General features: G+C 47.0%; 2 protein-coding genes across 19 annotated transcripts in view; one reads left to right on the forward strand and one right to left on the reverse strand.

Annotated features, from left to right (window-relative positions):
• Nucleotides 1-5,863, reverse strand: part of CACNA1C (calcium voltage-gated channel subunit alpha1 C) — a 710,887-nt gene extending 705,024 nt beyond the window's left edge. For 6 of the 14 annotated variants that reach the window (XM_068277198.1, XM_068277194.1, XM_068277191.1 and 3 more), the window contains exon 1: nt 3,843-3,921. In XM_068277198.1, the coding sequence (XP_068133299.1) occupies nt 3,843-3,849 (7 nt within the window). In that variant the 5' untranslated portion in view covers nt 3,850-3,921. Of the gene's footprint in view, nt 1-3,842; nt 3,923-5,750 lie in introns of those variants that run through there. The other 8 variants (XM_068277210.1, XM_068277201.1, XM_068277211.1 and 5 more) reach the window with 4 other exon arrangements.
• DCP1B (decapping mRNA 1B) overlaps nt 5,845-25,058 on the forward strand; it is a 131,570-nt gene continuing 112,356 nt past the window's right edge. For 2 of the 5 annotated variants that reach the window (XM_068277226.1, XM_068277227.1), the window contains exons 1-3: nt 5,846-6,148; nt 17,289-17,329; nt 20,339-20,466. In XM_068277226.1, coding sequence (XP_068133327.1) covers nt 6,017-6,148; nt 17,289-17,329; nt 20,339-20,466 — 301 coding nt within the window. In that variant the 5' untranslated portion in view covers nt 5,846-6,016. Of the gene's footprint in view, nt 6,149-17,288; nt 17,330-20,338; nt 20,467-25,058 lie in introns of all 5 variants that reach the window. The other 3 variants (XM_068277228.1, XM_068277225.1, XR_011030492.1) reach the window with 3 other exon arrangements.

The following is a 25,058-nucleotide window of genomic DNA, read 5'->3' on the forward strand; positions in this document are numbered from 1 at the left end:
CCACGAGGCACAGGAACTCTTTTTTCCCTTCAGCAGTCAATCTCCTGAACTCCACCCACGTCTCACCTCCACCCCATCCTTCATAGACTCACAGACGTGCTTGGAACTTATGAGCCGAGCCCTCATAGCCTGCCTCCACTATCTGTTGTATCTTGTTAAATGCTTATCATGTATGTCTCTTGTTTTAGTTCACTATTATTCATGTCCTTGTAGATGTTGAGCTCTGTAATGTGCCAAACCCAATTCCAGGTGTGACCCTGTCATGCTTGGCGAAATAAATGATTCTGATTCTGAAGTCCAAAGAACACACCAGACAGGTCAGGGATAAAGTTGTTGAGAAATTTAAAGCAGGCATAGGCTACAAAAAGATTGCCAAAGCCTTGAACATCCCACGGAGCACTGTTCAAGCGATCATTCAGAAATGGAAGGAGTATGGCACAACTGTAAACCTACCAAGACAAGGACCTCCACCTAAACTCACAGGCCGAACAAGGAGAGCGCTGATCAGAAATGCAGTCAAGAGGCCCATGGTGACTCTGGACGAGCTGTAGAGATCTACAGCTCAGGTGGGGGAATCTGTCCATAGGACAACTATTAGCATAGCCCCCAACCGTCCCGGATTGGTCGGGATTCTCGCGATTTGGGGGGGCTCTCCCGCTGTCCCGGGCCCCCCCTCTTGAATCCCGGCCGGCTGGGCAGAAAAGAGGTGGAAAACTGATCGAGGCTCCAGCCGCGGTAATGAGGGATGTGGGAGCTTCACTACTTCCTCCCTCCCTCTCTCTGAATACCCCCCTATGTATGTCTGTGTCCCCCCCTCCTGTAGGCAGAGTGAGCGCAGCGGAGCGGGCAGTTGAGTCCTCTTACCACTGATGCACGCGTACTGACACCGGACTTCCATGTGCTTCCTGTTTACTATGACGTCACAGGAAGCACATGGAAGTCCGGTGTCAGTACGCGTGCATCAGCGGTAAGAGGACTCGACTGCTCGCTCCGCACCGCTCACTCTGCCTACAGGGAGGAAGGGGACAGAGACATACATAGGGGGGTATTCAGAGAGAGGGAGGGAGGTGTTAGGCTCCCGCATCCCTCATTACCGCGGCTGGAGCCTCGATCAGTTTTCCACCTCTTCTCTGCCCAGCCAACCTTTCCCCCCCAACCTAAAAGTGGCACCCTCCTCCGCACCCACGGGCATTCCCCCTACCACCCTCCTCCCCAGGTGTCAGTGCACCTTGGCCCCTGCACCCTTCCCAGGCACCCTGCCCCCTGTCCCAGGCACCCAGTCCATGCCCGCTGTCCCTGCACCCAGACACCTGACACCCTGTACCCTTCCCCAGGCACCCAGTCCCTGTCCCTTCACCAGGCACCCTGCACCCATCCCCAGGCCCCTGCACCTGGCACCCTGTACCCTTCCCCAGGCACCCTGCACCTTTTCCCAGGCACCCTGCCCCCTTCCCCAAGCACCCTTCCCCAGACACCCTGCCCCCTGTACCAGTCACCCTGCTCCAGGCACCCTGCACCCTTCCCCAGGCACCTGGCCCCTGCACCAGGCACCCTGTATCCTTCCCCACGAACCCTGCACCCTTCCCCAGGCACCCTGGCCTCTGCACCCTTCCCCAGGCACCCGTCCTAGGCACCTAGTCCCTGTCCCAGGCACCCAGTCCCTGCCCCAGGCACCCAATCCCTGCAACCTGCTCCAGGCACCCTACCCCTGCACCCTTCCCCAGGCACCCTACCCCTGGCCCCTGCCCTAGGCACCCTGCCCTCTGTCCCAGTCACCCTGCTCCAGGCACCCTTCCCCAGGCACCCAGTCCCTGCCCCAGGCACCCAGTCCCTGTCCCAGGCACCCAGTCCCTGCCCCCTGAGCGTCACCCTCCCTGCCTCTGAGTGTCACCCTCCTCTCTGCCCACTGGCACTCTCCTCTCTGCCCACTCGCACCCGCCTCCTCTCCACTCACACCCTCCTCCTTCCCACTGGCACTTTCCGCCCCCACCCACTGGCACCCTCCTTTCCACCCAGTGTCACCCTCTCCCACCCACTGGCACCCTCCCCCGCAAACTCCCTCCCATTGTCACCCTCTTGCAAAAGCAGGGGTGTGGCTTAAGGCCGCACAGGGGGCGTGGCTTAAGTGTCCCTCTTTCACATCTTCAAATGTTGGGAGGTATGCTATTAGTAGTGCACTGCACAAAGTTGGCCTTTATGGAAGAGTGGCAAGAAGAAAGCCATCGTTAACAGAAAAGCATGTGGGGAACACAGAAAACATGTTGAAGGAGGTGCTCTGGTCAGATGAGACCAAAATGGAACTTTTTGGCCAAAATGCAAAACGCTATGTGTGTCAGTAAACTAGTACTGCACATCACTCTGAACACGCCATCCCCACTGTCAAATATGTTGGTGGCAGCATCATGCTCTGGGGATATTTCTCTTCAGCAGGGACAGGGAAGCTGGTCAGAGTTGATGGGAAGCTGGATGGAGCTCAATACTAAATCTGCAAAAGACTAGAGACTGGGGCGGAGGTTCACCTTCCAGCAGGACAACGACCCTAAACATAAAGCCAGGGCAACAATGGAATGGTTTAAAACAAAACATATCCATGTGTTTGAATGGCCCAGTCAAAGTCCAGATCTAAATCCAATCGAGAATCTGTGGCAAGATCTGAAAACTGCTGTTCATCTAATCTGGAGCTGGAGCTGTTTTGCAAAAAAAGAATAGGCAAGGATTTCAGTCTCTAGATGTGCAAAGCTGGCAAAGACATACCATAAAAGACTGGCAGCTGTAATTGCAGCAAAAGGTGGTTCTACAAAGTAATGAATCAGGGAGCAGAATAATTACGCACACCCCACTTTGCAGTTTTTTTTAAATGTTTGGAATCATGTATGATTTTCGTTCCACTTCTCACGTGTACACCACATTGTATTGGTCTTTCACGTGGAATTCCAATAAAATTGATTCATGTTTGTGGCAGTAATATGACAAAATGTGGAAAACCTTCAAGGGGGCCGAATAGTTTTGCTAACCACTGTATACTGAGGGCACATATACCTGGCTATACTGGGGACGGGCACCTATACCTGGCTATACTGGGGGTACCTTTACCTGGCTATCTGTACTGGGAGCACCCAGCAGTGAGCACCATGTGCTGAAACCACCTGCTTTGGAACCTATACCTGGGTTTGGGGGAGATCCAAATTTTCTCAAGGTAACCCAGTGATTTCTAGTTACGCCCCTGGAGGGAAATATTGCTTACTTGGCAGTTGAAAAAAGTTGTTAATTCCCACAATGTAATTAGGTTCACAGACAGCAAACGGTCTGGACCATGGTCCTGACATCACACTGTGTGAGGGGTCTTACCACAATATCGGCCATACAGATCCCTCTGAAGATCTATTTGAAAAAAAGGTAAAGATTGCTTGTGGGAAATCGGGTATCAGCTACTAATTGGGATGAAGTTCAATCCTTGGTTTAAGCTCCTCCTCCGGTGCAGCTTCGGTCTTCTCTGTCTCCCGCTGGCAGCCTCTGAAGATCGCTGACCATTCTCTGCACATGCTGAAGATTGCCTACCCCGTTTTCTGCGCATGCACACGCCCCATAAGGTGTACTGCACAGGTACAGTACACTACTGGTAACGCGGGCGCAACAAACCTAGTCCCCTTTCCCTAAAGCGGCACTAGGGGCCATTTGTTGCCAATTCTCCTCCAGGTCCGAGCCGGCTTCCAGGTCCCCAGGTCACCCTGAACTTGCTCCCCCCCAAAAAAAATGGCAGCAGAGAAGGCAACTCTCCCCAGCAGCATAAACCTATTGCATCTAGCAGAGTCGGCGTGGTGGAAGATGCATCACGCACTTACCCAACATGCTTGATCCCTCTTTGCAGCAGGGTGCTCCAGCCTGGGCTCGTCTCCTCCCCTGGCGATAGCACAGTGCCTCTTCCTTCCCAGCAGACATGTACGCACGGACCAGGAAACCATGTGTTGCCTCGTTGTCGTGCTGGATGGAGGAGGCAGAACTGAGCAGGTAATGTATAGTCTATGTTTCCCCGCCTGCTGCCCAGTGCCCTGTCCCACTCCTACCACATGCCACACCCAACGGTGGTGCCCTGGAGGACCTGGTCCCAGCTCCGCCCAATAAACTCCACTCACTTCCTCAGCACGCTTAATAAATAAAGTCCCTTGTTCAAATTTGTGTGCATTTCGCAAAATTTAAATCACATTTTTGCATGTGTGGACAAAAACGTACTTCTTGCCGCACAAGTTTGTATGCAAATTCAGCAAGTGTGATCCCTGCCTAACTTTCTTTAGCTGTGGAGAGTGGCTGGCGAGGGTCAAATTCTGCATTGGGGCCCAGAGGTCTGTAGCTATACCACTGTCAATGCATAATATCTGAAAGCAAAATACTGTAACTATGGATCGAAGAGGGACAAGCGGATAATAATAATCATTACTGTACAGTGTGTACGGAAAACATCTTCTGCGGCTTTGAACAATTAAATCTTTTATAAACTGGACACAAAGACAGACAAGAACTATACAGATAACACACAGACTTTATGCCTGGCACACATGAAGCAATTTTCCCTCAAGTCAATGGGTTGAATCGATAATTTCCGACATATCCCATCTGCTCCCAGTCAAGAACAAGGGCCCGTTTCCACTATCGCGAATCCGCATGCGTTGTCCGCATGCGGATTCGCACAGCCAATACAAATGAATGGGCCTATTTCCACTTGTCAGTTTTGCTGTGCATTTTTCTGTGCAGGATTTTTCTGCACGGCAGAGCCCTCAGAATTCGCCTGCGCGTGGAATGCAGGCGAATCGCACACAATGTATTTAATAGGGAAATCGCATGCGTTTTCCCCATGCGTTTTTTGCCACGAATTTGCATGCGAATTCGCATAGGTACCAATGTAAATTCACACAGGCAGTGACATGGTTAAAATCGCATATACCCTAACCTATGCGAATTCGGCAAAAAATGCATGCGGAATCGCGATCGGACATGTTGAAAAATTTGATTTGTCGATCTGACAGTAAAATTGCTGTGTATCAAGCATTATGCTTAGTGTACATAAAATGGAATGTTGGTAAATACAGTGCCAACTTGTAAAATTAAGACAAAACTTTGCCTGTATATTGGATGACGGTCGCAAGCGTTTTTAAAGAGACTCTGTAACATCAAAAACGTCCCCTGGGGGGTACTCACCTCGGGTGGGGGAAGCCTCAGGATCCTAATGAGGCTTCCCACGCCGTCCTCTGTCCCACGGAGGTCTCGCTGCAGCCCTCCGAACAGCCGGCGACAGGCCCGACTGTTCAATTCAATATTTACCTTTGCAGGCTCCAGCGGGGGCGCTGTGGCTGCTTTCGCTCCGAAGGAGGCGGAAATACCCGATCTCAGTCGGGTCCGCTCTACTGCGCAGGCGCCGGAGACTTGCGCCTGCGCAGTAGAGCGGACCCGACGGCGATCGGGTATTTCCGCCTCCTTCGGAGCCGACAGCCGCCAGAGCGCCTGTGCAGGAGCCAGGAAGGTAAATATTACGTCACCGCTGTACGGAGGGCTACAGCGAGACCCCCGAGGGACGGCAGACGGCGTGGGAAGCCTCATTAGGATCCTGAGGCTTCCCCCATCCGAGGTGAGTACCCCCCAGGAGACGTTTTGTCGTTACAGATTCTCTTTAAGCCTGCTGTGGAGCACATAGAATACAGTGAGCATCAAACAGCATATGAAAACATCGTCAGGCGAAGACTGGCCAGTGCACGTACCATATTGATAATAACAGGAGAGCAGCTAAGAGGGCGGGCCACACAATCGTACAAGGGCGGGGCCGGCCGCCTCCTGCACCTTCCGTGCAAAGAGCAAGGCAGGGCAAGGCGTATCGGACACCTGCATGTGGGCGGGGCGCTCTGTGTAAGGCAATAATCCTTTGTCAGGTCGTCATGGAGACAGCGGGATTCGGCTCTCAGCTGTACAGCCTGCTCGGCGCTCTGCCGCTTTGGCCTGGCTGCTTGTTGAGGGGAGGGGGGCTAAGATGGCGGCGCTGGGCCGGGGCCTGGATATCAGCCTGGCAGCTCTGCGAAGACATGATCCATACATTCAGAGCATTGTGGACGTAGCCAGCCAGGTGGCGCTCTACACGTTCAGCCACCGGGCTAATGAGTGGGTAAGTTGTCGTCCGCGGGGGAAGGGGGCGGGACTCCGTACACCAGGCATACCGCCCATTTCGTACAATGCAGGAGTGCAACCCTTATTACCATCCATCATTATGGTAAACACTATTGTTATTGCAGTTCTGAGAAATATGGAGAGGGAGTTACAGGTTCTTCTGGGATTTTATGGCAGTCTGTGTCACCTATGACTACAGCTCCCCCATTTCCTGTCTTTGGGACCTCCATTTTTACCTTTGATGTAAATATCAGCCCTAGTAGTCCTGAGGTCAGGAAGTTAGAGACTGCAATAACAACTAGTTGAGGGGGAACTGAAGATTTAAACAAAAACGAGTTTCACTTACCTAGGGCTTTTGCCAGCCCCTTGCAGCCGTCGTGTCCCGCGTCGGTACTCAACGATCCTCCGTTTGCCTGCTGTGGTGCAGTTTCATTTCTTGTAAGTGGATAGCAACTGCGCCTGCATGGCCCTGGCCACGCATATGCTTCTTTGTGCTTCCGTCAACCATAGCGTACTGCACAAACACAGAATACTCCTAGCAGTGGGAGCTAAATGGGGGAGCGCGCCGGGCCACGCATGCGTGATGAAGCGCGGCTCGGCCAGGCTTTCGGGCTTAATTACCGAGGACCGGATCCACCCAGGGAGACTGCGAGGACCTTAAAGGGACTCTGAGCACCTCTCATGGGCATGCCTTTAACCACTTAACGACCAGCTAACGCCGATAGGCGGCGGTTGGTCGTTTGTGGTTTTGCATCGGCCGCTCGTTCGAGCGGCCTTTCCATGCCAGTTCACGGAAACTGTCTCTGTGAACAGTGTGCGAGCTGCGATCACAGTGTGTGAGCCGCCGATCGTGGCTCGCAGGCATAATGTAAACACTCGGGGAAGAAATCCCTGCTGTTTACACCAATACAGCGCTGCTGCGCAGCAGCGCCGTGATGGAGATCGGCGATCCCCGGCCTCTGATTGGCCGGGGATTGCCGTCATTTAATAGGCTGAAGCCTATCCGGCGCAGGACAGCTCACAGGGGAAGAGAGAGGGAGGTAAGGGGAGGGAGCGCGCAATATTGCTGCTGAGGGGAGCCCCCCCCCGCTCGGCCACACGGAGCGGCGGCGATCAGACCCCCTAGTGGGGAAAAAAGGGGGGGAGGGGGGAAGTCTGATCGCCCTGCTGTAATGACGATCTGTGCTGCGGGCTGGAGAGCCCACGCAGCACAGATAATGCAGAGTCAGCCTGGTCCTTAAGTGGTTAAGCCAGATGACTTCCAACAAAGTCGTGCTATGACCCCTCTGGAGGAGCCTCTTGCAATGGCCATGCGCGTCACTTCCTCTTCCTGCTTCAATCAGTGATGCACTTCTCTAACAGAGAAAACAGGGGTGACCCAGAAGTTATAACATAGCCAAGATGGCAAATTGAAATCAAACTAAAACTATTTGGTGTAGAACGGTGAGACCCTTTAAGGTGTTAAGGAAGCCCCAGGTAAGTATGGAACCTGAGACACTACACTTCTTGGCTCCGGTTCCCCATAATCTTCAGGAATCAAAGCTTAGCTGTTGTGAAACATTCCTTCTTTCACTGAGGGCCCTTTTCCACTAACTAACGCGTGCATGCATGATGACAGAAGTTGCAGTTCATTTTGTGTCAGCGGCGCTAGTTCTAATTCACCCGATTGGAAAAACGTTTGTGTCGTACGATTAAAAGCTCCCGGAGGCACTGCAATGTAATGCTCTGAAGCAATTTAACTAATGTGAATAGTAACATGAACGTTAATAGACTTTCGTGTTATCTTTTTTACCGCATCCTAGGTGCGTTCCGTCAAAACGGATGGAACAGCTCCTAGTGTGAAAGGACCCTGAAGGAACATTGTAAAATGTAAACACCTCATACCTCCAGCAGATCTTTCAACCTTAGTTTATGCCTTTGTCACATCAGGGCTGGACTACTGAAATTTTCTCTACACAGGCCAATTTGTTTAGAATGCCACTGCAAGGCTGCTATCAAGCTAATCCTGCCATTGCCAGATTAAACCAACCCTTCGCTCACTCCACTGGCTACCGGTAAAATGGAGAATTCTATTTAACCTCCTTTCCGGTTATCCCGAGCTGAGCTCGGGGTAAGCCGCCGCGGAGGATTCCTCAGGCCCTGGTTAGACAATTTGCATAATGTTTCTTTTTCAAACACGCAGCTAGCAATTTGCTAGCTGCGTGTTTGTTCCGATCCGCTGCTACCCGCCGCAAAAGAGGGTGGCTTATTGAAAGGTTGGCTTATTGACATTCAAATCCTTGCACAATCTGGGCCCTGGATACCTGAAGGACTTGTTGCAACTGCATCACACTCCCCACAATCTTAGATCAAAAGGATCTAATAACTTGGTCACCCCCAGAGTCCTCAAAACCTTTGATGGAGTCTTCTGTCAGGCTGCCCCTATACTTTTGAACTTCCTGCCTGATCAGAACGTCTCCATCTCTGGAAGCATTTAAGTCCAAAAGGAAAACACATCTGTTTAATCTGGAATTTATGAACACCTGACTATTTCCTCTGTAACAGTCCAGTCTGCAACCCTGTATTGATGTGAGCCTTATCCATGCGCTTTGAGTCCTATGGTAGAAAAGCGCTTTACAAATGTTATTGTATTGTATTCTTGTATAAATCAAGTGTTTGTACGCACTTTTAGATATAATTCCTGAAACTCTGCTTTGTTTAGCTGAAAAGGATACAGAACTAATGACTTTTTTCAACTTTCTTGCAGTAAAACATCATTACAATCCTTATCTCACTGTTTCTCAGCTGTTCTGGCAATTCCACAAGCTTTTCCACAAGCCTTTTTGCATACCGTATATAGTAACTTAGTAGAGTTCTTTTCACTCATGCTGTACTGCAAAAAGTAAGGGAAAGAAGAAGAAGAAAGGGAGTTCTGAAAATTTCTTAGTAGGGATAGAGTTCTATATGTGTGTATTTTTATGTCACATGTCACTGGAACAAATTTATTTAGGCGGCTGAGTCACTTGGCTTCACTGTATTTTTGTGAAGGGAGGTATCGAACCAGTGATAACAGAATCCTTAATCAGTCATTTAACAATTTTACATACGCTATCCTCAGGGGACATCCTCTTAAGGTGGCCATACACTTATAGATTTGCAGCAGATTCCACCATCAGATAGATTTCTGTCAAATGCCTGTCAAGTCGAATCTGACAGGAATCTGTCTGATGTGTGCCGCACACTAGGAACAGATTTTCAATAGATTTCAGAATTAAATCTATTGGAAAGCGATCTAAATGCATTATTGGACCATTAGATCCAATTTAAACTCTATGGGCCATCCATCTGCTGCCAGCAGCAGATCCACCTAGATTTTCCATCCTGTCAGATAGATCAAATCGTTTGAAATCGAACGCAAATCGATCGATCAATAGAATCAATTTCTGATTGGTTCCATAGAATCAATCGAACGATTAATGTCTGAAATCGGCCAATGTATGGGCCCCTTTATTCTCAGTCCTTGAGGCTGAGTCTGGCTTTTGTGTAGAGCTATCCTTGGACAGCAGAGAGCATGGACAAATTGTAAAGCCGCATCTACAAGCGTAGATGCGGCCGCGATGTTCCTTATCAATAATCAGCGGCTCGATTGATAAGATCCGACAGGACGGATCTTGCTTCCGCCGATTCCCTGCTCGCTCCCCGCGAGGGAACATTGGCAGGGAATCGAGCGGAAGATAAGCGGCGCCGGCGGGGACGAGCGGGGAATCGAATGCGGAGCGAGGACGCGGTGGGCACGCGCGGGGACGCGGTGGGCACGCGCGGGGACGCGGAAGAGGCGATCGCCGCCGGATCGCAGCCTCATCTACCCGTGTAGATGAGGCTTGAAGCCCTTTCTAGAAACGCTCATTACACTATGATAGGTATATAGCTCCCCTTATCTATACAGCTGACAAATGGCATACAATAGTGCCACCTGCTGTTCATTATCAGTGACTGGCATTCATTGCTGCAGCTGCTGCTGGCTTTTGTTAAAACATCTAGTAGGCGTACGCTGTATCATGTTAGATTAGATGTTGGATTTAATATAAATATCAGCCATAAGGGATGGTTTAGACGGAGCCTGCGGTCCTTGTTGCTTGCCACTGGCATCCACCGTTTCCCGCATTGAGGTGAATGGAAGTGTTTATCTCCATGTGTTTTCTGTTGATTGCCAGTGATTGTGCAAGTGCAACAGTGGATCACAGCTTCTAGCAGCAATTGCCTTCGCGGTTATGTATCCTTTCAGGTGCTCAAAACACAATGATGGGATCCAATGTCAAACGCTTTTCTGCTCGGTAGCAGAAAGCATTTAACACCGGTGAAACGAGGCACCGACTGTGTAAACTGTCTCTAAGTAAAAACTGCTAAGAGGCAGAGTATTCCTTGCACAAGCAGTCTCGGGCAGCAGAGCAGGGGGAGGGATGCAGCTACAGCGGCAAGCAAGCTACATAGCTTTGTACTGCATTAATATATACAAGGTTTCTAATGAAATCTTGTTTAAAATCTGGTGGTACAAAGGAGGCAGACTAGGTAAACCATCGATATGAGGAATATATCAATCGTTACCTGATATGCAGATTGATCAGTGTATACCTACCCTTACTAGTGTTATGGCTGTTAATGTTGCACAAATTCAATGCCTTCTACCGATAATGAACCAACCAATAAGACGGGAGGTGAGGGGGTCTCGGAGAGCAGTTTTATGTAAGCGGTAAATCAATGGGTGAGACCAGAGAACATAGTGCTTCTGTGAATACAGGTTCCCTCCCCAGCACATGGCCTGGGAAAGGGTCTCCCCATCTGAGGACAATAATTGACCTGGTAGTAGCCTCAGAAATATATTCTTTCTTTAAATCAGCTGGAACTGGAGAATATGATTCCAGCTTTGTGAAGCCAAAGAATATGGACCCTTTCTTAGGGCCCGTTCACACTAGAGCGTTTTGACGGCGATTTCGGCAAAATGCGCGAGCACTTTTTAAAGCGCTATTGCAATAATGCCCTATGGGCCCGTTCTCACTTGGGCGATTTGCGTTAATTGCAGGCGATTAACACAAATCGGCAAACGTGTAGCCTGCACCATTTTCAGGTGATTTCCCAGCGATCGCGTTTAGTGCTATAGAAGCACTAATCGCGATCGTGGAAAAATCAGTGCAGTGTCCAGTGATTTTTTTTTTTTTTTTTTTTTTTTTTTTGTTTCCTCCCCCCCCATGTTAATCCCGGAAAAAAGTCACTCCCGCAGTTTTGCGCTTAAGCCCAATCTACACGGTACGATTCTTTGTACGATTCGATTACGATTCTATTTACGATTCGATTAAATCTGACATGTCCGATCGGGATTCGATTCAGTACGATTTGCAATTGCAAAACAATGGCAAATCAAATTGCATCGAATCGAATCCCGAACATGTCTGATTTACTTGAATACTAAATAGAATCATAATTGAATCGTACAAAGAATCGTATCGTGTAGATTGGGCTTTAGGTGTGAATGGTGCCTTAGAATGATTTGAGACTGGCAAAAATGATGAGATATGGAGGGATTTGATTTCTATATGAATATCGGAAAAGTCTGTCGTGTGACTTGGCTGTGTGGTTGAATTCTAAAGACAATAGTTGAAGTATTGTGAAGATATTGTTGACTATCAACAAAATCCCTGATAAGCAGATATGAGCAGGAGGCTGGGCACCTAACCTCAGAGAAAATTTTATGAATACACCATAATCTGCATATGCTGTAAAGGAAGTGGCAAAAGAACCATATTATTATTTTATTTCATTTTTTTCCCTGGTCAGTCTGAATTGTACATTAAATGTAGAGACAAAGGTCACTTGATTATTTGTTGCCTGGTAACATGGAATATGCTCATTTTGGTACACTAGGTCCCATCTGGCCAGTGATTGCATAGTATTTAGAGATATTTTGCACTGTATCTTAAGCTCTGTACTCACCACCTGACGGGTCTAGCGACGCCCCATTGACGACAGTCGTTTAGCGACGCCTCTTCCTGCGGGCGGGTATACATGATGTCAAACAACGTTACACATCGGGCTCAAATGAGACTTCATGCGATTGCGGGGCTTTGTGTAGGAGTCGTCGGGGATCTTAACAAGCTGATCTCCCGTGACTGTTCGTCATTGTGGTGCGAGTGATGTTCGCGTTGTCGCGTGCCTGTACCCATGCCGCAATATCGTGGAAACGACCACTAGGTGTTCAAAAAAAATCGCCAGTCGTTGGTTAAATTGCGGCTTGGGTACATAGCTTTCGGCTACCCTCACAGTAGGTGTCCGGACCGCTGGCACAATTTACAAATAGGAATTGTGCATAATGGTTTTAGAGGAGGAGCACTTAAAGAGTAACTGTTAGGCATTAAAGGGATACTGTAGGGGGGTCGGGGGAAAATGAGCTGAACTTACCCGGGGCTTCTAATGGTCCCCCACAGACATCCTGTGCCCGCGCAGCCGCTCACCGATGCTCCGGCCCCGCCTCCGGTTCACTTCTGGAATTTCTGACTTTAAAGTCAGAAAACCACTGCGCCTGCGTTGCCGTGTCCTCAGTATGGTCTGTGTCTGCGCGGTACACTCCTGGTGACATCACCGGGAGCGAGGACACGGCAACGCAGGTGCAGTGGTTTTCTGACTTTAAAGTCAGAAATTCCAGAAGTGAACCGGAGGCGGGGCCGGAGCATTGGGGAGTGGCTGCGCCAACACAGGATGTCTGCGGGGGACCATTAGAAGCCCCGGGTAAGTTCAACTCATTTTCCCCCGACCCCCTACAGTATCCCTTTAAATACAAAATTATTTTTTCTAGTGCAGGCTGTTACAATAGTCGAGAAGATGCTAACCAGGCAAATCCAAACTTTAACATCAATCTTACTGTGTTACTTCTCTCCCCATGCCCCCAGGCTCTAAGATGGTACGCAGACGCAAAAGAGAAGTGACATGGCATGCTGTATCAGCCTGATTGGCTGAAGCCTCTGTCATTCACCTCTCTCCCCTGCGATTGGCCGCCTGGTCTCCCCTTAGTTTCTGAAGTTGCAGCCACTATTAGAGCGCAGGGAGGGGGGCAGAGGCTGTCTCCTGTCACTGTCCTCTGCCCCCCCTCCTCCAGTGGCATGTCCGCATCCCTCTCTGCCGCTTCTGACACCCGCCGCATTCTCCCTCTTCCCCGTGCTGAATATCGGGGAAGGATAAAGGCAGCGCACACTGACTGCCGGAATAATGGTTCCAGGCGCTGCAGTTCTCTTCTATATTCTCTGCGCTGCCGCCGGCGGTAGTGCAGAGAATAGATGGGAACGCCAGCGCTTGGATCCATTATTAGGTGAGTCTGTGCCAACTGCCTTTATCCTCACCAGAGTCAGTGTGGGGGGAGGGGGGATTCTTTAATCTGGAGGGCACAAATGGCCACTGCCAGTAGAATAATAAAAATTGAAAAGAAAAAGAAAACCAAAACGTGGACAGTGCAATACATCTGATATGTAAGTAGAGAGTGTGTGTGTATGATGGCTAACAGTTGTTCTTAAAAGTTTAGCCTGTTTAATTCTCCCTCATTTGTGTCTATTTATAAGTTGTAATTTGATCTTACTACTGTGTCACATGACTGCCACGGCAGAGATGGCAGATAAGCTCATTTGAAAGCGCAGGCTGTTAATAATATGTCTACTTCTATGAAACAGTGCAGATTTATTTTAGGATTTGTATCAGCTGTAACAAAGAAATGTTTTTTGTTTAAAGTGAACCAGAGATGAAAATAAACTGAGATAAACAATTGGATCTGTCCTTGTACTCCTAAAAATGACTCTTTTAGATGTATGAAGGTTTTATTTTATGTATAAATATTTACAAAGCAGATTTAATGTTTCATAGTCTCTGCTCAACTGCAAAATCCCAGAGTGAAAATATATGAACTATTGATCTTTTTTATCTTTTCCTCTCACAGTAAAAAGCACAGGTATCTTAGGAAAGTGTTTTTATAGCTGTAATTTATCATTGAGCCCACTGAGTCCTGACTGGAAAAAAAAACTGTCAGTTCCATAGCTTATTATAAACTCTTTCAGGCAGGGAAAAAAGAAAAGGAGCACAGAATAGGTGTATGAATGTTTGCCACTGTGTGTTTCAACATGTCATCTCTGGTACACTTTCAGGCTGCATTTCCACTTGTGCGGTGCGAATCGCAGCGGTAAAAATTTGCATGCGGATAAGAATTTCGCATCGGGTGTATGCGAATTTTCATGCGAATTCGCATGGATGACAATGTATGCGAATTTAACCATGGCAGTGCTGGTGTGCTTTTCCATTGTTTCTATGTGAATTTGCATGAAAATTCGCATACACAAGCCTCATGCAAATTTCCTATTAAATACATTGTATGCGATTCGCATAGCGGTATGCGGTAAGTGAATTCTGATGGCTCTGCCATGCAAATTTTTTCTGCACAAAAAAAAACGCAAATGAATCCTGACAAGTGGAAACAGTCCCATTCACTTGTATTGCTATGCGAATTTGCATGCGAAAAACGCATGTGAATTCGCAATAGTGGAAATGGGCCCTCAAGGTTATTATGCTGTTTTGTATCTTTTAGAGCAGAGAGGATATTCTGAGGTACGCTTTAAGAGCTGGTGCACACCGAGCGGCTTTTTGAGCGTTTCTGCAGCCGCTTGCGGCTGTGGATAGGCTTGGTCAATGTATCTCAATGGGGTGGTTCACACCAGAGCGGGAGGCGTTTTGCTGAAACGCATACTCCCGGGGTGAGGCATTTTTTGGATTGCGGAGGCGTTTCTGCCTCCAATGTAAAGTATAGGAAAAACACAAACCGCTCTGAAAAACGGCAGTTCAGAGCGGTTTTGCAGGTGTCTTTGTTACAGAAGCTGTTCAGTAACAGCTTTACTGTAACAATATATGAATTCTACTACACCAAAAACGCTTCACAAAACCGCAAAATGCTAGGTGAAACGCTACAGAAAAAATAAGAAAAAGCGTTTCAAAATCTGCTAGCATTTTGCGGATCTGCTAGCGGGTTTTGGTGTGCACGAGGCCTCACTTTTATTGACATTGCTGATGTTCCTTATGTTATATTATCTGTACTATGGTATCTCAGTGTGTCTGTCCTATCCCCAATGTTTGCCTTACCTACAGTGTCTGTGTGTTGTCCAGCACTTGTCTGGCACTTTAGTTGTAGCAAAGGCAACAGGCGTTCTGCTGCTCTGAGAAAGGTTCCTGTGCAGAGAAAAAGGTTTACTTACCTCCTACTGACAATGATAAACCTCACCCACTGAAACTGGGAGTGTGGTAAGTAGTTTAGCAGTAGAAGGTGCAGCAGCTGATTAAATGGTGTGAAAGCCCACAGAAGAGGCAGGCAGTAGCGTGTCTGAGGAAATTTCTAGTGACGGGCATTTGCAGGCATACAAGTAAGCCGCCGGGAAATTTGGGTGCAGGGTAAAGCCCTTAAAAAGGCTCACCCTGTTGTAAGATGTAATTCAGTTGCCAGCTATTGCTGGTGGCTGATTTACTCTGTTTTTAAAGTAATTTGGTCTCCATCTTTTGACAGCATCAAAATTTCTGTCTGAGCGCTGCTATAGCTGTAATTCCTATTACGACCCATTGTGGCACTGGCTCACCCAAATCTCAGGCGCTATTTTTCTTGCGTTGATTTGCAGAGGCAGGGCTGGGACCCACAGTAGCTGTTTGCGCTATGCTTTGAAATTCCATGCTATGCTAATGAAAGCCAATGGAGGTGATTCCACAGGCGCGATTTCGACAAACTGCAATCACGGGTCCTGCAGCATTTTTGGCACGATTGTGCTCCAACACAAAGTGTAGGATCGCTGCAAAATCACAGGGCCCCTGAGGGGTACTTGCCTCTGGATCTCACTGGGCCCCTCCGAAGCCACAGCCGACAATTTGTCATGCTGTGGCGCAGTAGTGTCCGCAATATTTACATTCCCCGGCTCCAGCGCATACGCACTAGCAGCTCTCGGCGGAAATAGCCGATCCCACCTAGTCGGGTCCACAGTCGCCTATGCAGTAGAGCGGGTCTGACTGGGATTGGCTATTTCTGCCTGATCCCGAGCCGAGAGCCGCTACTGCGCCTGCACTGGAGCCAGTAAAGGTAAATATTTACATGGCTGTTATTTGGAGTGGCCCAGCCAGACTACAGTGGGACAGAGAAGGACTGGGGAAGCCTCAATCAGATCCAGAGGCTTCCCCTTCCCAAGGTAAGTACCCCTCAGAAGCCCTTTTTTTTCGATACAAGGTTTTTTAAAAAAAAATCAACAGAAATAGTTTTGGAAAATGCTGCTAAAATCACTTCAAGCAGCACTTTGCAAAATGCAGTCACTATTTCTAGTGAGCTCCAGCATTTATAAAGATAGAAAATAGAAAGCTTTTGCAATGATTAGTGCAGAAATAAGGTTTCCAGTGAATCCAACTCCTGCCTGAATTTGTTCCCCCATCCCCCCTCCCTCATCCCCGCTCAATTCTGGATAAAAGTCAATGGAAAAAGATTAGAAAAAGGAGCGTAAGATAAGAGAATTGACTGTGGAATCGAGCAGCAAAACGATCGAGCGGCAAAATCGAGCCGTGTATGCCCAGCATTAGATTATTTTCTGTAAAGGCGCGTACACATGCCGGATTTCTGCAAACGACGGGTCGACAGACCCGCCCACGGTGCGGCCGTTCCAGTGACAGTTTCCCTGTGTGTACAGTCTGTCGGCAGGCTGATGAGGCTGGTTTTGACAGATCCGTCTTGTCAGTCTTCCAACAGCCTGTACTCACGTACTACTGTCGGCAGAACGACCGTGCCACGGGAGGGTCTAACGTTTGTTACAATAGTTTGTGTAAGCACCTTAAGCTGTTCTCTCCAATTGAGATTGGACAGACTGCTTGTTGGAAGTAGACATTGCAGAAGTGATCTTTAAAGAGGGACACAGTGTTTGATCCTGATTATGTCACAAGGAGCTGAGCACCATTGTATGATTATAGCAGGAGATCTGTGAGTGCCAGGACTGCCGGAGAGGAGGTGAGTATAGCTCTCTGCAGACTGTTTTAGGATGTTGCGCATACTTAACTCTTTGACTCCAACTATTCCTGTTTCTGATTTTTGATGTAATAACTTCTTCTTACAGGAGAAGACAGACGTAGAGGGAACACTATTTGTGTATAGCAGGTGAGAAGAAAACTTGTTTAGATATTTCACTGGTCTTCGAATCTATGTACTTTCTACCTCAAAATCATAGTGACTTTTTTTTCTTCTTTTCGGGGGGAAGTGTGAATTGCAACAGTTATCCCTATTTATTAAGCTAATTTCAGAATAATCATTTTGAATCATATATCATTATGGGTGGAAATAGTTTAGTAAATACACTTGTACAGCTTTATAATTGTACAGCTTTATAATTCACCAATTGTTTCACTGTCTCAAACCCCTTTAGTGACCCCCCCCCCCCCCCCCAAGTGGTTTACAACAATATCTAGCCATCTCTGTTGTCTTTGTACCATAAATGTGTGTGCAGGGATAGTGTAGAGTGCCAAATCTGGAAACAAAACTGTTCTGTAAATCCATAAAAGGAGAGTGTCTTGAGCAAGTGTATTCATTTCATTCCATTTGCACAATTTCCCTGCATCAAATCGATTCTCTTCTCAGCCTGGCTGGAAGATTATGTTCATGTCCAGCTGTACTTCTATGGTCATTGTGTGCTACTTTCCGTGTCCAGTGATTCTATTAGGTGTATAGAGACTTGGCTAGTTAACGGTAATCTATGGAACTGTGAGATATATATAAAAATGGTAAAACTATTCGAATGACAGTCAATCAACTTCTAAATGGCAAGTTTGATGAGAAAATACATTATATTAGATCAATCTTGATGGGCATTTGTCAGTAACTATTAAACTTTACGCTCTTTGAAAGGAATTGAATCAAATGCATGATCATTTTGAAGTAGGTACATGCAAGCAGCATAACATGCAACTGTAGTGAAATCTTTAACTTGTGTAACAAAATTCTATCCTCGGTCAAAACATTAGTAGCAATTGTTGCAGCTAATCCTGCTGATACTCACTGGGCCCCTGGTAATTTCAGCCCCAGACTCCTCAGCACAATGTGTTGCTTTTCCTAGCTGTGACCTGGATCCAGTATTTCTTTTGTTGCAGTTTATACAGTGAATAAAAAATAGGATGTATTGGCATCTGCTGTCGTGTCCTGTGGGTTGACGTTGGTACTACACCATGAACTTCCTGTCTGCTGCTAAATCGTGTTTGCTTGTACTAGAGCGCTCATCACGCCTAATTGCCCGAGCAAAAGGAATTTTAGATTCTTGAGTACATTCACATGCTAGATTAAACTTGGACAGGGCAGCCAATAAAGACCACCTAGGGCAATTCAAGGGTGAATTTAGCATGTGCACGGGAACACCCCCTCATTTAACCTAAAGAACTGGCATGGTGGATCTTTAGTGACTCCCGAATGACCCCTGAGCATATTGTTCTCCCCACATAGCATGCTCGTTGGAAGCCGCTCCATCATGCGGCTATCCCTCCTCCCCTGCTCTTTGGTAAAAGATGCGTTGCTAACCTGGGAGCCTAGTGACAAGACAAGACAAATAACATTTATATTGCGCTTTTCTCCTTGCGGACTCAAAGCGCCAGAGCAGAACAGCAGCCACTAGGGCGCGCTCTATTGGCAGTAGCAGTGTAAGGGAGACTTGCCAAAGGTCTCCTACTGAATTAGTGCTGGCTTACTGAACAGGCAGAGCCGAGATTCGAACCCTGGTCTCCTGTGTCAGAGGCAGAGCCCTTAACCATTACACCATCAGCCAACTGCTGACGCCTCTGTACAGCATTAGGTCCCAAACTGTTGGCTGAGAGACTGATCCCGATCCCTGCCGGACAACAGTTCTCATATGTCTGTTTGAGGTTTTCGTTACTTAGCCCTACTAGCTTATGCCTTACGTATATTGCGTTTTTTCTCCTGGCGGACTCAAAGCACCAGAGCTGCAGCCACTAGGCCGCGCTCTACAGGCAGTAGCAGTGTAAGGGATCCTTACTGAATAGGTGCTGGCTTTCTGAACAGGAAGAGCCGAGAATCGAACCCTGCACTGCACACTATCCAGCCACTACTTACCAGTTATGAAATACCAATATTTTACTATGAAAATGAGAAGGATATGTATTTTTCATTTTCAAATAATACCAGTTGCCTGACTCTCCTGTTGATCCTTTGTCTCTGATACTTTTAGCCACAGCCCCTCAACAAGCATGCAGATCAGGTGCTCTGACTGAAGTCAGACTGGATTAGCTGCATGCTTGTTTCAGGTGTGTTATTCAGTCACCACTGCAGGCAAATAGATCAGCAGGACTGCCAGGCAACTGGTATTATTTCAAAGGAAACATCCATATCCCTCTCAGTTAAGGTTTAAATCATAATTTATTTTTTTTTACTATGGCCAAAACTAACCCTACTTTCACACAGAGCCTTCCCTCCGCTCGCCGCCTAACCCTAACTGCCCCCCCCCCCCCCTGCACAACACAGTACATGCCTAAAACTAACCCCAGGCACACTATATACCCAATGCCCACAACTAACCCCACCTACGGACCTAATTGCTAAAACGAAGCCCCCCAACCCACACACACTACTTACCTAAAGCCTAAAACTAACACCCCCCCCCCCCCCCGCCACCACCCGCACACAGTACATGCCTAATGCCTAAAAGTAACCCCTTCCCCTAACTAACTCCACCCACACACTACCTACCTAATGCTTAAAACTACCCATACACCCTCCCAAAGACCACAATTTAGTATTGGTGCCTATGGTTTCGCCCATTTAGTCCACTTACGGCATGCGCCCTTTTTTCCTGCCCCAGTTGCTAGACACAGGCTGGCTTATGAGCACAGGCACTTATTATAGACCGTCTCAGCTGACCAATCTAGCATGTGTACAGGCCATTAGACAAGAGGGAACACTCACAGGTGTCTGGCAGGAGTGAGATCACACATTCAGTAGTTTTTAGTATCAAAATTTCAGGATAAAATAACAACTTCTAATAATAGGCTATGGTAGATGACAGCCTCTACATGGAAATCTGTACTGTCCTATTTCTTTGACTGGAGATACTTTTTGGCGTTCTGGATGATCTCACAGGCAGTTAATTTCTCTGATATTTTCCTGCAGGTCTGCCTCCCCCATGCATGGCTTCACCATAATGAACCGACTTAGTATGGAAAACCGCACAGAGCCTATAACTAAGGATCTGGATTTCCAGCTGCAGGACCCCTTCTTGCTCTACCGCAATGCCCGATGTGAGTATGGCAGTGCCCATTAGCATGTGTGTGACTCTGACAGGTACTCAACTTTTGAACTGTGAAACTGTTACGCCCCGTAGCTTTGTGAAGGAAGGGAAGTGGCATTGCCAAAAGCCAGGCTAGTCAAGGTCTGTTTGTATATGATGCACCAGGGTCTCCAAAAGCGCAGAAATGGTTCATTACTTAATCACAGCCCTGTATTCTATCAGTGTGGTTAGTGCAGTCACGCCTTGTGATATCACAGGGTACTCTACAGCACTGCAAAACGGCATTCAACCATAAGTGAAAATATATTCATAAAAGGTGCCCGTTAAGGCTTTCATTTATTCTGGTCATAGTGTATTGTAAGAGTAAAATAAATGTACACTTTCTTTGAGTAGACTAGATGTTTTTGTCCTTTTTAGATCTAATCAGGTAAAGTTACTGTAGCCAGCAGATAGTCTAGCTATCACATGTTATGCAGATACTGTTTTCACTTCCGTGTCTGGAGTATTGTCTTCAAAATGTAAGGTAAGGATGATGAAACCGCATTAAATTAGGCCTTAGGATGCAGAAATATGGGGGAGGCATAAATCAAAGGATTATTATTATTACTTAGTATTTATATAGCACCGACATCTTCCACAGCGCTTTAGAGTATATATAGTCTTGTCACTTAGCTGTCCCTCAGAGGAGCTCACAATCTAATCCCTACCATAGTCATATGTCTATCTATGTATCACAGTCTAGGGCCAATTTTAGGGGGAAGCCAATTAACTTATCTGTATGTTTTTGGGATATGGGAGGAAACCAGAGGGCTCGGAAGAAACCCCCAGACACAGGGAGAACATACAAACTCCTTGCATATGCTGACCTGGCTGGGATTTGAACCGGGGACCCAGCGATGCAAGGTGAGAACCACTAAGCCACTGTGCTGCCCAAAGGATCTGAGGATACAACTGCTGTGGTTGTTAAAATTCTGGTTTTGGCCAATTCTACCACTTGCAACCTAGTAAAAGAGCTTGCCTACACAATCTGTTCATCGTATTCAAAATCTGTTGACACTCATTCTACATGAAAGTTGTAAAATTGGCCAATCAAATTTGGATATGTGTGCACACCCTAGGTTTAAGGTCTGGTACCTTATAGGTGGCTGCCTAGGTTTAGCACTTTGCAGATGGCCACCAATATCGGGAGCCTTGCAAACATTCATCAAGGTTGTGTGCCTTGGTAATTTTCTTTAAAGTTTGGTATTCCTTCTAGTCTTTGGAGCTGCAAAAAATGAATACATGCAGTCTGCACTATTCACGATCATATGTTTATATTGTTCAAGTTTACCGGATCCGGTTAAAGAGAACCCAAAGTGTGTTTGTCAAATCTTAACAGGACACAGGCAAGTTCTGTGTACAACAATGACCTGCCTCTGTGTCCTTGTATTGTGCCCCCAGCCCATGCGCCCCCCCCCCCCCCTTAAAAAAACCCCGCCAGGCTAGCGACAATCTGCTTGTCGCTATTTACCTGCCCCTGTCACTCATTGTCGCTCCCCTGCCTGTGTCCCTTCCCTCCCCACCTCTATAAGCTTCGTCCAATCAGAAGCTAAACTGCGACCCAGGAAGTACTTTGTTGCTAGCCTGTTGCTTTTTTTTTTTTTTTGTTTTTTTTGTTTTTTAGGGGTGACAGCAGAGTCAGGTTGCAAGGGCTGGAGGCACAATAGGACACAGGGACACAGAGGCAGGTCATTGTACACAGAACAGGCTTCTGTGCCCTGTTAAGATTTGACAAACACACCTCGGGTTCTCTCTAAGTAGATTTTAGCTTATACCTGTGACCGGTTCAGTTCTATGACTTCCTTGGATATCCTACGTGCAGTATTTGTTGATGGAAAAATTATCCTTTCAGAGTCTGGCGATGCAGATGATGAATTCTGTTGCTGCTTCTGCCCTCCACCCCTCCTTCTTTCTCAGATTTCTGCTGGTCCTTGTATGTCAGATGTATTACTTTGTAGATACAGGACCTAATAACCTACGCCTGAGAGATAACAAGTGGATGTTCACAATGATCAATATTGTGGCATTTACAAGTGCAGCTCTTATAGCTGAGAAACAAGCAAGGGCTGGATTGAGAGCTTTAGGAGCTTGCTTGTGCAAACTTTTTTTTTTTTTTTTTTCTTTCTATAGCAGGCGTTGAAAGTCCTAGAATGCATTTCCCAGCATGAGGGTAAAACTTCTCCATGCAGGCACACTGCTTTCTATAAGAAGTACCTTCTCTTTCAGGTTGTGGAGTTGAAGATTTGTCTCTGGCTGGGAGCTCACTAGGCAGTGCTTTTTTTTTTTTTTTTTTTTTTTTTTTTGCTGTGTTTTTGTATATGTTTGCAATTACTTAATGCACTTTTTGGGGTTTCACATTTGCCTTTTTTTAATTAATTTACCCCATTAATGGAATAAAATACAGTAAAGTATATTTATTTAAAAACTCATTCCTCTGCGTGTCCTTTGAGATACAATATGTATATGTTTATATGTACTGTATATACTCACATATAAGCCTAATTTTTCAGCACAAAAAATGTGCTGAAATGTTACCCCCTCGGCTTAAATGTGAGTCAGTGGAGCAGAACAGATGGTGGAGCAGGTTTTGTTACTGGCTCCCTGCTGTGTCCATGCCCCCATCCTCTGCAACATGGTGTGCAGAGTGTGCTGTTCAGGACTACCTGGGTCCCCTGGCTTGTGGAGCAGAGTGTGCAAGCAATGTGTCAGCAGTGCAATAATTGGGGATTCTTCCTGTGTGACAATAACTGTCTCATATCTATGATGCCATCTAGTGGGGCCGTGAGACACAGCTATATGATCCTTGGGGCACACCTGTCTATGGGGAAGGGGGATGACTTGTACTGGGGGCACATCAGGCTACTGTGGAGGGGGCTTATATGCAAGTTTATCACTTTTCCTTGTATCTGAGGGTAAAGTGGGTACCTCGGCTTAAATGTGGGTCTGCTTATATGCGAGTATATACGGTATATGTTTTTGTATGCTTTTTTTTTTTTTTTTTTAATTATGCAGCAAGTTGTGCGTTTTCAAAAATGCACAATGTAGACCGCACATATATGCGTTTTTACATGCTGCCCATAGACTTTCATTAGCGGTAAAAATGCTAGCATTTTTCGAGCCTGAGGTCTTTCCTACTGCAATTCTGCTCCTATTGGGGGTAATGGGAGGGGCTAGTTCTTGAGCGCTTTGAGCCCATCGGGAGAAAAGTGCTATACCAATGTTCTGATTATTATTATTATTGAGTGGCAGCACTGTGCCATCATGTGATCTGGCAGGTATCAGTTGCCACAGCTGCCACCCAACAACCTCTTGTAACATCATGGGGATTCTTACACTCATTGTTTGATTAAAATAGTACATTTCTAGTATAATGTCTACATGATTCAAGGGTTAAAACAGCTGTGTTGCTTGTGCCATATGAGAAGAAATTCATACATTGAGGTGTGTGCACATACAGTCATGGCCGAAATTGTTCTGAAGTGGCCAGCGATGAGTCCAGATCTAAATCCCATTGAACACCTGTGGCGAGATCTTAAAATTGCTTTTGGGAAAAGGCCCCCTTCCAATAAGCGAGACCTGGAGCAGTTTGCAAAGAGTGGTCCAAAATTCCAGGTGAGAGGTGTAAGAAGCTTATTGATGGTTATAGGAAGCAAATGATTTCATTTATTTTTTTTTCCAAAGTGTGTGCAACCAAATATTAAGTTAAGGGGGCCAACAATTTTGTCCAGTCAATTTTTTTGAGTTTTGTGTGACGTTGATTCACAAAGCATTACCATATTTGGTAATGCTGAAAACCGCTTATTTTACAGATTACCTTCCCAAATTACAATTCACTAAACCTATTACCGCACTGAAAATTAGGGTTACCGACTAGTGAGGTAAATTACCGACTAGTGAGGTAATTGCCTCTGGAAATGTCAAATTGCAATTCACAAAAATTTACCCATTCAATAAATCGGGCAAAAGTGATTGTTTTTCGCCAGCTCATAGCAGCTGGTGACTTACTTTTTCCATGCTCTCTGTGTGGTAACTTGACAGACAGCCTTTAGGGAGAGCCAGGCAGTCAATGGGGAGAGCCACACAGCTCTGCTTCTCAGCCGATTTGATGCCACAGTGATTCTGGTGGGTTTTGCACTGTATCACAGCAGAGGGAGGTGACATTTTTGTGGGCTTTTCTGCATCTCTTTAGATGTGAAAGATCTGTATTCTGGCATACAAAAGTGCTCCCCCTGGTGGTTGCAGCACATCTAAAGGGATGTCAGAGATGCACTGGGAGGAAAACCCAGATTCATACACGCAGCTCCCCACCTCACCGCTGACATGCTACATGGCTGGTAAGTGTGACACTTACCAAGCAGGAGTAGTGCGGGGATAGTGTAGATCCCTCTCAATGCGATCAGGCCCCTATATCCAGGACCAGGCTGCTCCCAAAAAAGTCACTGAGAATGGATAAAAAGAGGAGAGGGGCGCGCTGAGTCCTTTGAGTGATACTGCTGTGTTACAATAGGACAGGTCTCACCTGTTTAAAGAGGGGCCGGCACAGCGTGCACACAGCCCGGATAC

The sequence above is a fragment of the Hyperolius riggenbachi genome, chromosome 3 (genome assembly GCF_040937935.1).
Source record: "Hyperolius riggenbachi isolate aHypRig1 chromosome 3, aHypRig1.pri, whole genome shotgun sequence".
NCBI lineage: Eukaryota > Metazoa > Chordata > Amphibia > Anura > Hyperoliidae > Hyperolius > Hyperolius riggenbachi.